This window comes from Tetranychus urticae, chromosome 1, assembly GCF_039701765.1.
Source record: "Tetranychus urticae isolate SD_2017Ah chromosome 1, NJAU_TeUrti_SD_1.0, whole genome shotgun sequence".
Lineage (NCBI taxonomy): Eukaryota > Metazoa > Arthropoda > Arachnida > Trombidiformes > Tetranychidae > Tetranychus > Tetranychus urticae.
The window spans coordinates 23,415,374-23,429,033 of NC_142958.1; the positions used below are offsets into that span (position 1 = coordinate 23,415,374).

Sequence of the window (13,660 nt, forward strand, 5' to 3'; positions counted from 1 at the left end):
TTATTTACAATTTAATTTATAATGTAAAATAATTTTAAGTAATTGGAATACTTCGAACGCCGTACATTCTGTGTTTCTTGAACCACTTTACCAACTTGCGAATCTTTATGATGACTTCTGATAACCTGATAAATTCAAATGTTAAAAACCAGTTCTTAGTCATCATTTTCTGATTGAAACACTACCAACATCGTATTTAGTCCTAAGTTCTTTCGAAAGTGGAGAGACATAATCCTAAGTCTTATATGTCGCTCCTTTGCTTCCTTCTGGAACAGTTAACCAATTTGTTAAACTTAGCAAATGGATAGTTAATATCAAACTGAATAATCTTTGTTATCCATTTGCTAAGTTTCCATCGCAAAGCAAGAAACAGTTGACTCTGGATAGGCGATTCTTATTGATGAACATCCAGTTTGCTCTGGAAAGGTAGGTGTCTGTGTTTCCCCTTAGCTTTTCCCTCAGCCAATTCTCTTCCTTTGGCTCGTCTCTCAAGAAAGCAGTCGATGTTCTTCCTGTTGAGGTTCTTTTCATCACAAGGCACGAGTGGAAGCACAGAAGGACGCGACATGTTAGATTTTGATTAAAAAACTAAGTTGACAAACACATCTGATGCAATCAAACGTATTCAACTTACTGATGAAACTGTTTTAAATTCCAACCAATCAGTGAACAAATCTAGACTGCTGCTATCTATTAGAACTATTTGCAACTATAATCATTCACCCCGAATTAATGCAGCAGATGGAGATGCAGTTTAGTTATGATTTAAACTTGAAGCCTGATGTTTTGAATTATGCAAAGAATTGGAATGTGAACAAAATACAAATTAATAAAAACTATGGTGATGTTACGTTGCGCATGGTAATAAAGTGCATAATTTTTAGATCAACTTAAAGCTTGTTTACAGGGTGAAATCGAGAGAAACGGAGGATTAGACGAGACTGGTTGATTAATTTACTAATAGTTAATACAACACCAAAGACTAATATTTGAAAGTCAATTAAATTGAGTTGAGTTACAAAGTAATGGGAAAAGTTTGGAATTAAACCAAAATGAAAATGGCTCTAGATGAGAACTAATTATTCATATGATTTTTAATGATCAGAAAAATGAGAATCACCTCATCACATTGCCTGATAGAGGCTATGGCTCTATTCGAATAGCAATACTTCTCGTGACAACTCTGATCATTACTTCTGCTTGTTGGTTAAGGTTTCAATCGATGGATCAAATTTAAGTTCAATTAATAAATTAATAAATATTGTCAGCCATTTTTCATCTATGGTCAATCTAAATATATAATTGACTAACTAAACATTGATCTTAGTTCTGGGCATCCAACTTGTTGCTGCCAATGCAATAAATGGTCTGTGTTTCTTTGACTGCACAAAGTCATATCAGCAGTCAATATTACTGTACAAAGACTGAAAACAATGAAGATAACTTTAGCACAACTTTTGCCTGTGCAACAGATTTTATGAAATACAGGCACAAATCGATTGATTGAGAGGAAAACAATCGTTACTGGATCTAGTAACAATTGTTACCTATCAATCAGTCATTTTTCATCTATGGTCAATTTGGTCCGATAAATGTGGCTTTCTATCTTCAAACATGATTCATGTCTAAACATGATCAAAGATAATAAAAAATTGTTCTGCATTAAGTTTTTCAATGTTGCATTTTCTGTTTGTTGATATGTTGTTTTCGATAAATTTTATTAGCGTTGGCATAATTGGCTAGAATAGCAAATAGTAAATAGAAGTTTACCAATTCGAGTAGCAAAAATTATTCTTAAACTTGATACATGCAAAAGAACATTGATAGTTATTACAATTTTTTTCGATTTTTTAAAATAAATTACATTTTTTCAACTATGTTATGCATGGTGTAGAAACTAACTTATTGAGTAATCGAGCTTGTTGAAAACAATGTAATGCTTTTGTAGGTTCTCACGGTAATTTGACATAATAGGTGATTTGCAAAGAGTAATCAGGACTAATTGGACTAATTGAGCATTATTAAAAGATTAACAATAAATATATTAAATACAAGATGCCCAGATCTCACAGTAGCTAATATGATTTCATCAAGTGAAGATGCCCTTGCTATTTTTAATGCTAAAATATCTGTGTATAAATCATTTCTCGCGACTTTACGAAATGATTTAAATCAACTTGAAAGTAAGTATTTTAATTTCCTATGTGATACAATATATAGTGAATCTTAATGATTGTTTCAGACCCGAACTTATTGGAAAGGATATCAATGGATCAATCATCCCGAAAAACTACAGAATTATCGCAAAGATCACAACCAGAGTCACCTCAACTATTATCACCATCATCACCATCGAAAAGCACAGAGAATTCAGGAGAAATCAGCCATTTAGCGCAAGCGATCATTAACGATCTATTAAGCGATGAAGAATTAGATATTGAGCTAGGTAAGTTGATTTGGATATTTAATGCTATAATCATCCTAATGCGACTATTGCTTGCTAAACTCAAGGTGAACCCTCCATCGAACGTGCTCGCATTTCAAGATCACCCAAGCCGGGTACCTCACGTGGCAGAAAAAGGAGAAATGTTGACCCTGTGGATCTCAGCTCACTCTGGAAAAATTTGGGATCATTCAAAGAATTCGACGAGTATTGCAGCAAAAAAATTGATGCTGACGATGATAGAAATTCTTTGATGCAATTAATTTATGTGATTGTTCGTACTCTCTTGAATATACACCCATCATTGGCTGTTGGCCCAATTGATGAGGAAACCCTGCAAAAAGATAAGTTGAACGTACTTACGGCTAACAAAGGTGATTGGTCAAAAAAATTTTATTTTAAACTCATGGATGAATCTGGCAAAACTTATTTGCGAGAGGAAAAAGATAAAGAATTGCATAACAAATATTTGCGTGACAATCCTGTACGTGACAACAAGATACTGATACAAGATAAAATTCGATACATTGATTAATCAATCTATCGATTGATGCTAATCTCACTACTCTCTCCTCCTTCTTTATTTTACAATTAATTTACTTGTTGGATAATGTTGTTTAATGGACTTGTTAATGAAATAAAGTCGATTCAATTGCGTTATGTTATTATTTAAATAACTGTGAAGACTTGATTCTGTGAAAAAAAAGAAATTAAGAAAATTAATTAGCATCGATATTAGATACAAAAGCAATTCAAATTTACCTTCAGCGTCAAAACTGTCACTTTCTGACTGCGTATCCATAAGAGAATGTCGATTATTTGAAATATCATCCAGTTCCTTGACTAAATAAGAAAATTTCGGTCTCTCCCATGAGTTGAATCTCCAGCATCGTCTCATCAGCTTGTGAACTCGATTAGGGCACTTTGATGGCTGTTCAAGTCTATGGCCTTGCCTCAGCAAAGTGTAAAGGTTACTTTGGTCAACCTCTTGATATGGTAATAATCCGAGAGTGAATATTTCCCAAAGAACTACTCCGAAAGACCAAACATCACTGGAACTGGAATAAATTTGATAAATTGCTTCAGGAGCCATCCATCGCACTGGTATAACACCTTCAGTGGTTTTCCGGTAATAGTCAACAGATTGAAGAATTCGAGCCAGACCAAAGTCAGCAATTTTCATAATATTATCCTCAGCAACCAAAATGTTACGAGCAGCAAGATCACGATGAACGCATCCTTTAGATGCCAAATACTCCATTCCTTGAGCAATCTGAGATTTAAGAATAGAAAATATAAATATTAATAGAAATAACTAACTAAATTCAAAGATGCATTAAATGGTAACAAACCTGGAGTGCAAATGAAAGGAAATCTTTTGGATAAAGTTGCTTATCGTTGTCGAAATTAACTGCGTCAGGTCTATGAGATTGAAGAAAGTCGCGCAAGTTACCACTATTTGCGAGATCCAGAGTTTCCGGCGGTCCACCAGCAGATTTTACCGATATTGAACAAGCGCGGCGGCAAAAAATTGAAGGCTGGTCCAATGACAAACGAGATTACTTTCTTTCCAGGGAATTGGTTTGAAATCGCACATTGCTGAGCATGGATGCGCTTATGGAAATTTATCCTGTTTTGTTGCTGGATCTCAATATGAAAAACATATTTGCCGATCGCACCAACAGCATCCGGTCGAATAACATTGGAACCATGAATATTGGAGGCCTCGCTCATGACGCTAAAATCTCTAAAATATTCCAACTTGTCATCTATCTTGAAAAGTTTGCAATCAAAATGGGCAAGAATATAATAAACCAGCACAGTGAAAAGGTGGTTATCATTTTGAAAAGCCAATTTAAAATTCGTATCACTAGACATTTTTTTGTAAAGTTTTGGAGACTGAAAGATGAGAAAAAATTGATTATTAATTTGGCATCGCAAATTCAGGATAAAACTTTCGATACAAAGGAGTGCAGATAAAAGAACTCACATGCTTTTTTTTGCAGGGCTAGCAGGGCGCTTACGCCGAAGATTATAAGAATGCACAGAGTACTGATCAGATTGTTCAGACTGATCACCGCCAACCGTTGCCTCGTTCCCAGCTTGATTCATAATTCCTGATGGCTGGCTTTGCAAAAAAGAATGCTCCTCCTAGATTGGAAAGTTACGCCAGTGAAGATTGCCTCGGGAAGAAATGAGACGGTGGTCATGGTGGAAGTTGTATACTAACACCTCAGTAAATTGAAATCCAAACACGAAGCTACCATTCAAGATCTTGAAGAACGTCTTTCAAACGACACTCAGGTAATTATAATCATCCATAAGCTGCAGAAAGGGAAGATATGCTTCATACATAATTTTACATTATCTAAAGTCATGTATAATGTAAAACCAAGTCGAAATACATGACTTTAGATCATGTAAATAAATAGATAAAGTTAAAAATTAAAATTAAAAGAAATTACTTACTGATTATAAATCCAACAAAAAAATGCCAAAAGGAAGAATGCTCTTTCTATCGTTCAGATGTTTGATTTAAAAATAGTGAACAGAGAAAGAATGCTCTTTCTGTCAAGATGCTGAAATTTTCTGAAAAAAGAAACAAATTAATCAGATAACATTATAAAAAAAATTTACTCTTTGTTGTTGCAAATTCTGTACTTTTTAAAGTACAATGTTTTTGCCACCTTCGCCAGGAATAAAATCGGGGCAAAAACTTTACAACAATCAATTCAACAATACCACAAATGGACATTTAATACAATTGTTTTTATTGTGACAAATTCAGTCTTTATTGTTTTTCATCAAATCAATTGAGTATCAGTTAGTCTCAATTCAGTTATGGAGTATTGTCTTTTTTATCGAAACCGAGGACTACCTGCGAAACAAGATAAACGATGGAAGGTTTGTCCTGTTTCAGAAATTCGTCCATTTCCTCCTGCCACATGTGTTAAAGCATATGATAGAATTTTGGTTAAAGATAGTCCTCAACACATTTGTTTTGCTTACAAATTCGGTAAGTATATTTATATTCTATTATATTCTATGCATCAGTCCCTTCAGAAGCGACTCCACAACTTATTTAGGCCACAGCTGAGTTGTGACTCTCAGATCTATCTTATCATTTGGAGCACGTAAGAGTTTGATCGCCTCAAAAGTTTTTCGTTAAAAATCAGCAAGTAAAGCTACTTCACAACATTTTCTACAAATAAATTATGGAGTTACTTCTGCAGAGTTTGGTATAATCAATAACTCTTAACTAATTACAATCACTCTTCTATTCAAAACAGGAAAGCAAGCGACTCTAAGGACATATGCCAGCAAAGTTCAGCCAACAATTGAAAAGAAGATGCTCGAAAAATACTCGTCGGAAGAATTGGGCGAAATTACATTTGATGATCAAGAAGAAGTTGAATTCGAAATCGTTATAGAAGAGAGCAGTCAAAAACGTGGCAGGAAAAGCAAACGGCCAATTAGACAAGAAACATCTGCTCCAACTCCAGGCACCTCCACCGCAACATCACATTCGAATCAAGCCCAGGATAATCAACGCCTTGAAGTTGACATTCCTGGTGACGTTGAAAGATCACAGCCAGAGTCACCACAACTATTATCACCATCACCATCATCATCGAGAAGCACGGAAAATTCAGCAGGAATCAGTCGTATTTCAAGATCGACAAGCCCGGGTACCTCACGTGGCAGAAAAAGGAGAAATGTTGACCCTGTGGATCTCAGCTCACTCTGGAAAAATTTGGGATCATTCAAAGAATTCGACGAGTATTGCAGCAAAAAACTTGATGCTGACGATGATAGAAATTCTTTGATGCAATTAATTTATGTGATTGTTCGTACTCTCTTGAATATACACCCATCATTGGCTGTTGGCCCAATTGATGAGGAAACCCTGCAAAAAGATAAGTTGAACGTACTTACGGCTAACAAAGGTGATTGGTCAAAAAAATTTTATTTTAAACTCATGGATGAATCTGGCAAAACTTATTTGCGAGAGGAAAAAGATAAAGAATTGCATAACAAATATTTGCGTGACAATCCTGTACGTGGAAACCCCAGCAAGCCAAAGATATGTGCGGGAATTCCCAATTTATGTGATTATGGAACTGGAAAAAAGGCGGGAAAAAGTGATGGTGTCTTAAAACATGTTCGAAAAGTTTTGGGCTACAGGAACCAATGCATTTATTGTGACAAATTTAATTACGATTATGAAGATATGAAAAGCCACTTTATAAAAATGCACTGGCGCGATAATGGATTCGACGAAAGACCAATAAAAGCAAAGGGAAAAGATAAAGAAAAAGTCCCATTATCGCAAGAATTTCTTACAGATGAAGAGTATCTTTTTTATCTTTACCAACGCCAGTTAGCTCTCCTTCATAAACTCTACCAAAATAACCCTGTCCAACAGGCTTGTGTAACTTCAATCTTTCTCGTTGGATTTCCCACTTTTGATAAACTAGAATATTCAGCTCCACGGTCGGATCAGCAATAGAATTCACGGGGTCTTCTGAAATGTTGTTCCTTAGAATGAGATTTTTTTTTATCACTTTTAAAAGGCAAAATATGGAACAAATAAATGACCCAGTGAGGATTATACCGATGAGGAATAACTGATTTACAACGAAAACTACTTGGTTTCTGTGTGAAGGCGCATTAACAGTGACCTTGAAAAACTTTACACTTAGATCACCTACTTTTTTGCACTTGTAAGAACCAGCATCTTTCTCGGATATATTTGGTAATCGGAAGAGGTAGGTTGCTCCATCCTGTACTAGTCTCCATTTCTCACGTTCCTCTTTGAACCAGAAAGCAAGTTTCAAGGGATTTGATTTTTTTACACAAGATAAGACCAGGTTATCGCCAGCATCTAGTTTAAGATGAGAGACTTCACTGGGTCTGCATTGGACTAGATTGAGATAAATTAAGAAGAAGATCGAAAACGACACTTTAAACATCATTCAGAAACTTAAAAAGTAAAGAAACATGAAGCTGGGACCAGGGGAATAGCATTGTGCAAAAGATTTTGCAAACAAGTTCAAATTATATTGGTCTGTCAATAAAGCAATTTTTAAGCTGTTATTAACATGATGAAGATCTAAACAAGAGTTGGTTTAAGATGATTAGTAAACACGAAACCCATATTGGCGCCAACACTATTGTGTCGAGTTACAGTTATGTTTGTTGGCGCCACCTACATTTATAAAAATTATTATTAAATTGATAGTCCATTAGAGTCGGGCAAAATAGCAACAGATCCCCACCAGAAGTTAGATTATAGCACTCGAATCGACAGTTATATCGATTCGAACAAGATAAGTCATGTTTAAATAATGCTGCTCGCAAGATAGCCTAAGGATCTAACTCTCATTCCACAAAATTATCATTTGATTGCGTTTACAGTATTTCCCTGAGTTTTGTGTTTTTTGGAGTGCTGACATCTATGTGAACTACAGGTGGAAACAATTAAAATTTACAGTTTAAACAATTAGTCCATCACCAATGACTCCCCCTGCATGGAAAAGGGTGGAAAGGCTAAAGGGGAATCGCTAAACTGTAATACTAATTGTTTAAGCTGTAAATTTTAATTATTTCCCCCTGTAGTTCACATAGATGTCAGCACTCCAAAAAACAAAAAAAAACTCAGGGAAATACTGTAAACGCAATCAAATGATAATTTTGTGGAATGAGAGTTAGATCCTTAGGCTATCTTGCGAGCAGCATTACGTAGCTGTAATGCTTTATGGAGTGGCTGTAGACCGATTCAATCGAAAAGCGGCCTGAATTTTGACGATGACCTTTTAAACAGCACTTCAAAACAAAAATAAAAGTTGAATTGTAAATTTAAAGCTGATTTAAATAATATTTTCACGAAAAAAGCGATCGATTACTAACTTATCGAAAAATTATTCCAAAATAACTCGTGCTCAAAATGACGCGAACAACCTAATAGTAGAGATGGCAGGATCGGTGATTTTCAAGCTCAATCTTCGGATCGAAAAAAATTAGTAAATCATAAGAAGTCCTAGTCGGCTCACTTCTCTTCTCATTAGTCACAGCTAGTTTCGGCCTGACCCGAGTGGCTAATTAAAAAACTCAATATTTAAGATTTAAATCTAACAATTTACTTTGTTATTCACTTAATTGAAAGATAACAGCAATTCCACAGGCTTAACAAACATGAGTCTCGTCTTAATTTCAGTTTTCCTGAATTCAATGATCAAATGATGCAATTTCATGTTTAAAATGCAGTACTGATTCGAAATGATCTCTGAGTCGTTGAAAAAATTATTCACAGTTACTAGATGATTTAAATATAATGGACTAGGCTGTATAACAAAGTTAAGCGTTAAAGTTAACTCTTGAATATTAAGTTATTTTAATTAGTCACATTAGAAACTAGCTGTGGCTAATGAGAAGAGAAGTGAGCCGACGAGGACGTCTTATGAATAACACATTTTGCTGTGAACGAGTAATGAGATAAAACTCTCATTAACTGACAAGGGAAGTAACCCAGCTGGTACGGGCAGATCAAAATGAAAGTGGATTTAATGGAAAGCCCGTGTCAGAAAACCCTTAAAAACACTAATCTCGAAATGAGCAAATCGATCTGAAAAAAGTTACAGGGTCACAAATGTTTTGATCGCGTAGGTCAAAATGATTAATAAAATCGAATTTAAGAAGAATATTTATGTGAAATCAAATTATTTAGGTGTAAATGATAATGAGGAACCCAAATCTATCTTCAGTTTTTCTCTACTATTTTTAGTTTGCGAAAAAATCGAAAAAAAACATCAAAATGAACACCCGAAAAATATCTCGAAAAACTCAAATCTGAAAAAAACTTCCTTTAAAAGTAAACAAATGTATTTTGCATCATAAAATAATTTAATGTTTTCGGGTGTTCATTTTGATCTGCCCGTACCAGCTGGGTTACTTCCCTTGTGAGTTTTAAATGAACTGTAAAGATTCGAAATATCATTATTTTAGTTTCTTTTAAATATAAATTGATCGTAAATTTAAATTTTTTTATTATCCTTTATAACAGTGCTTTAAAATATTCTGCATAGTTGAAAATGTCTCAACTAAGCAATCCTAGTATTGATTTTGGATTGAAGTTTTTGAAAAAAGTTAATTCTGCATCTGATTCAACCAACTTACTTTTGTCGCCATTAAGTGTTATCATTGCCTATTGTATGGTATTGGAAGGAGCCGCTGGTGAAACAGAAAAACAAATCAAAGAAGTTCTAGATTTGGATAAAATTGATAACCAACATGGAGGTATTTCTGAAATAATCAAACAGGTAATTATTCATATTTGATTGCAATATTTCCTCTTAATAATTTTGTTTCTATCATTTTCGTCTTTCACTGTTACTAATTTTATTTTATTTTCAGCTGTTAGAAAGCTATAAAACAAATAAAAATTTCATTCTAGAGTTTAGTAATTTACTTGTGACCAACAGAAAATTCAAGCTTAAAGACACTTTTGTACGAAGCTTACAAACTAACTATTCTGCCGATGCATTCAATGAGGATTTCACCAAAAATGGAAAAAATGTTCTAGAAAAAGTCAACTCCTGGGTTTCCGAAAATACAAAAAATAAAATTGCAACTATTCTCAACGAACCGCCAAACCCTGATGCTGTGTGTTTGCTATTAAATGCAATTTATTTCGAAGGTAGCTGGTTGAACCCTTTTTCTAAAAGGAGTACACATGATAAGATATTCAATAATTCAGATGGATCAACAACTAAGGTTAAGATGATGCTTCATGCAGGTAGATACAACTTTTTAGAATCTCCTGAAAAAAAATTTAAGGTAATAAATTCATAAACATTATACAGGGTGACAATTCATAACCGAGAGACTTTTTTCGAGATAACGGCCGAACGGTACATGCAGTGGCCCTCATTTTTTTCCGGGCATTAGGGCCTCAAAGCTAAATGTTCGGGCTACTTTGCAGAAATTCGAAAATTTTGAAATTTCTATTTCTATACATAGAAAAATAGAATTTATTAGAAAAATTGGAATTGCGAGCTCCAAAGGCGATTTTTCTGAATATCGAATGTATCATCTGAATTAATGTGTTTAAAGAATAACTTGTAGCTGTCTGATGACTTTATGCAAAAAAATCGCCTTTTGAGGTCGGAATTCCAATTTTTCTAAAAAATGATGTTTACTATGTAAAATCCCATAGAAATTTCAAAATTTTCGGATTTCTGCAAAGTAGCCCGAACATTTACCTTTGAGGCCCTTATGCCCAGAAAAAAATATGAGGGCCACTGCATGTACCGTTCGGCCGTTATCTCGAAAAAAGTCTCTCGGTTATGAATTGTCACCCTGTACATTCTTTAATCTCAACTTTTATAATATACGTTACACCAATCGTTTTTCATCAACAGATTGTCGAGATTCCATATGGTGGAAATATGAGCATGATATTGGTCCTTCCAATTGGTGACAACAATCTAAAAAAGATGGTCGATAATTTAGACTCAACTGAGCTTTCCAGATTGATAGACTCCATGACAAGAACGCGTTTGGATAGTTTGATGGTACCAAAATTCAAACTGGAAGACAAACATCAATTACACGAAATTTTACCAAACATGGGAATGATTCTACCATTTGACCAAGGGAATGCCGAATTTCCCAAAATTACTGAAAGATCAGTATACATATCACAATCAATACAAAAAGCTTTAATTGAAGTCACTGAGACTGGTACTGTAGCAACGGCGGTAACTCAACTTGAAGCAGTGTTGGCATGTGCACCACCAAAAGTCATTAATTTCATTGCGGATAGGCCATTTCTATTTTTCATTCGTGATAATCTTACAAAAGTCAATCTATTCATGGGTCAATTGAATAATATGTCTTCTATCTAGTCGCTCTGAAAAGTCATATAACCTTACTTTCTCTTCACTTATTATTATTATAGAATCAAAATTTACACGATCTATTGAGAATATTTATATTTAATCATGACATTTTGACATTCATTCGCTATCAGCAAAATCGGTAAATCAATTATCTTTTAATCATTCCAATGAAAATTTCTATTTCAACGAAAACAGTTGTTATATATGGTATTAATACATGGTTGTTATTATTAATATTAATAAAAAGAAACACAATCGTCACATTTATGCACAAATTGACACAAAGGACAATGTCCAAAAACTTTGATTGTTAAGAGTTGGGACTTAGTGAGTTTTTAGGGGTATAAAAACTGAGTCTATCAGTGCTATTGAAAATTTGTTTGAGTCGCCAGTTTTCGATAAAATTGAGGTCAAAGTTGAAGCTTCGATCGCCTTTATTTCAATAATAAAACCAGATTTTTTCATGAAACTCATTTTCCTGGTGTAACTTTTGTCAATTAACCAGAAAATGCAGTTATTTTCAATGAAAAATTCTCTGTTCAGATCAAGAACAGATCACTTCGATTTTGAGTTAAATTGACCGCTTTCTGTAACCGCTTGTAAGTCCCAACTCTTAACGGTGAAATCAAAGTTTTTGGCACCCTTTAGTGAAAAAAGAGCTAACTATTTTCGAGTTATTTGAATTTTATTTTTAAAAAGCTGTTGGGATACGGGGTACTAACAAGGGAAGTGAGGGTATTGGTACGGTTAGAATCGGATAAAAAGTGTATAATTCCATTGGTCATGATGAAAATAGTTGGTTACCGTACAAAGTTGAGAACGCAATCGTCCTTTTCTACCTCGAAATTCGATTATTGCTTTTCAAAGCGCATAAAGCTATAGTGAATATAATCATGAATTTCAACTCGCGTCACCTTCCAACCCATATCATCATTGATTTTTTTTCTCAATACTCAATCTGAATTACATATTCAAATATCATGTTGAAATAAGATAAAATTTTGCTTGTGAGTCGAAGGTTGAAGTCGTCAAGTTTTGGTAAAGTTAACCTCAATGGTAAGCTGAAATTGCGTAGCTTACCACAGAGGTAAACTTTTGATTTATTGAAAAGTCAAAATTTATTACAAAAATAAATTATGGCTATCGTTAGATAACCCTCACCCTTTGTTGCATTGGATAATGAAAGATGGATGTATGAATGAACGAATGTAATACAAATAACGTGTTGCAATGGCTAAATGTTTGCATTAAACATTCACAATTGCGACTCTAATGCAAATACAATTCAATTGCATTCACCATATTAGCATCTACAATATCACTATGCAGAGTGTTTGATTGTTTGAAGGTTGTATTTCTCTTATAATAAGAGGGTAATACGTTAATGATCCTTCCGCAGGTTGACCTACGGAAACCTTGTTACGACTTTTACTTCCTCTAAATGATCAAGTTTGAACATCTTTCCAGCACAATCCGACCACTAGTTTCCCAATGGTCTGGATTGACCAGTCCGAAATCCTCACTAAATCATTCAATCGGTAGTAGCGACGGGCGGTGTGTACAAAGGGCAGATTGAGTATTGAGAAAAAAATCATTAATGGTAAGGGTTGGAAAGTTACGCGAGGGGAAATTCATGATTATATTCAGTATGGCTTTATGCGCTTTGAAAAGCAATGATCGAATTTCGAGGTAGAAAAGGACAATTGCGTTCTCAACTTTGTACGGTAACCAACTATTTTCATCATGACCAATGGAATTATACACTTTTTATCCGATCCTAACCGTACCACTTGCCTCACTTCCCTTGTAAGTAATAATAAATGTTACATTCTAGAATCAGTCCTTTTAAGGTTGACACCATGAAAGGTTAAACATAATTGTGAATGACAGGATATTTCAAATATGGAATAAACGAATGGTGAGAACGGAAGATCTGAGTGAATGAGTAACGGAGAGGGATACAATTTTCGTCACAAAATGGAGACTATTTCGATTAATTTGTATTACCTATTGAATTACAATTAAATTTAAACTGAATTAATAAATTTTACGCAAAAACATAGTTGATTACCTAATAGATGAAATCAGTTGGCAACTAAGAGATTGCATTATTTTGTGGTCGAATTTTTGATCTTTTTATCGATGATAATTGTATATTTGTGAGTTTTCACTCAAGGGAAGATGAACTAATCATAATCAGCCACAATTAGAAATCAAAATATTCACTTTACTTATCGATTATCGATACTATCTAACAATATATCGAAAAGTGTAATTTTGTGAATATCAATACTATTACTAGTATCGAAAGATCGCT

The 13,660-nt window shown here is 34.2% G+C and overlaps 3 protein-coding genes across 3 annotated transcripts; 2 read left to right on the forward strand and 1 right to left on the reverse strand.

Moving 5' to 3' along the window:
- The first annotated feature begins 2,145 nt into the window (after positions 1 to 2,145).
- On the forward strand, positions 2,146 to 2,978 carry LOC112538881 (uncharacterized). Its single transcript, XM_025160917.2, has 2 exons — positions 2,146 to 2,446; positions 2,512 to 2,978. The coding sequence occupies exons 1-2, from the start codon at positions 2,230 to 2,232 to the stop codon at positions 2,976 to 2,978; spliced, it is 684 nt and encodes a 227-aa protein (XP_025016685.1). The 5' UTR covers positions 2,146 to 2,229.
- Positions 2,979 to 3,023: 45 nt separating this feature from the next.
- Positions 3,024 to 7,635, reverse strand: LOC107362170 (fibroblast growth factor receptor 2-like). Its single transcript, XM_089265966.1, has 4 exons — positions 6,788 to 7,635; positions 3,796 to 4,003; positions 3,206 to 3,716; positions 3,024 to 3,136 (listed from the first exon to the last, which is right to left on the reverse strand). The coding sequence occupies exons 1-4, from the start codon at positions 7,417 to 7,419 to the stop codon at positions 3,024 to 3,026; spliced, it is 1,464 nt and encodes a 487-aa protein (XP_089122092.1). The 5' UTR covers positions 7,420 to 7,635.
- A 1,768-nt stretch (positions 7,636 to 9,403) lies between these two features.
- Positions 9,404 to 11,517, forward strand: LOC107362169 (leukocyte elastase inhibitor-like). Its single transcript, XM_015929188.3, has 3 exons — positions 9,404 to 9,762; positions 9,857 to 10,279; positions 10,864 to 11,517. Exons 1-3 carry the CDS (start codon positions 9,535 to 9,537, stop codon positions 11,347 to 11,349), a joined length of 1,137 nt encoding a protein of 378 aa, XP_015784674.1. The 5' UTR covers positions 9,404 to 9,534; the 3' UTR covers positions 11,350 to 11,517.
- The last annotated feature ends 2,143 nt before the right edge of the window (positions 11,518 to 13,660 follow it).

Bases quoted from the DNA above. Each gene is read 5' to 3' on its own strand.
- LOC112538881 (XM_025160917.2), top strand. From the start codon at position 2,230: ATGATTGTTTCAGACCCGAACTTATTGGAAAGGATATCAATGGATCAA. The intron at 2,447-2,511 runs GTAAGTTGATTT...GCTAAACTCAAG, and splicing joins AGAATTAGATATTGAGCTAG to GTGAACCCTCCATCGAACGT.
- LOC107362170 (XM_089265966.1), bottom strand. From the start codon at position 7,419: ATGATGTTTAAAGTGTCGTTTTCGATCTTCTTCTTAATTTATCTCAAT. The intron at 3,717-3,795 runs GTTTGTTACCAT...CTTAAATCTCAG, and splicing joins TCCTTTCATTTGCACTCCAG to ATTGCTCAAGGAATGGAGTA. The intron at 3,137-3,205 runs GTAAATTTGAAT...TTTTTTTCACAG, and splicing joins TGACAGTTTTGACGCTGAAG to AATCAAGTCTTCACAGTTAT.
- LOC107362169 (XM_015929188.3), top strand. From the start codon at position 9,535: ATGTCTCAACTAAGCAATCCTAGTATTGATTTTGGATTGAAGTTTTTG. The intron at 9,763-9,856 runs GTAATTATTCAT...TTTTATTTTCAG, and splicing joins TTTCTGAAATAATCAAACAG to CTGTTAGAAAGCTATAAAAC. The intron at 10,280-10,863 runs GTAATAAATTCA...TTTCATCAACAG, and splicing joins CTCCTGAAAAAAAATTTAAG to ATTGTCGAGATTCCATATGG.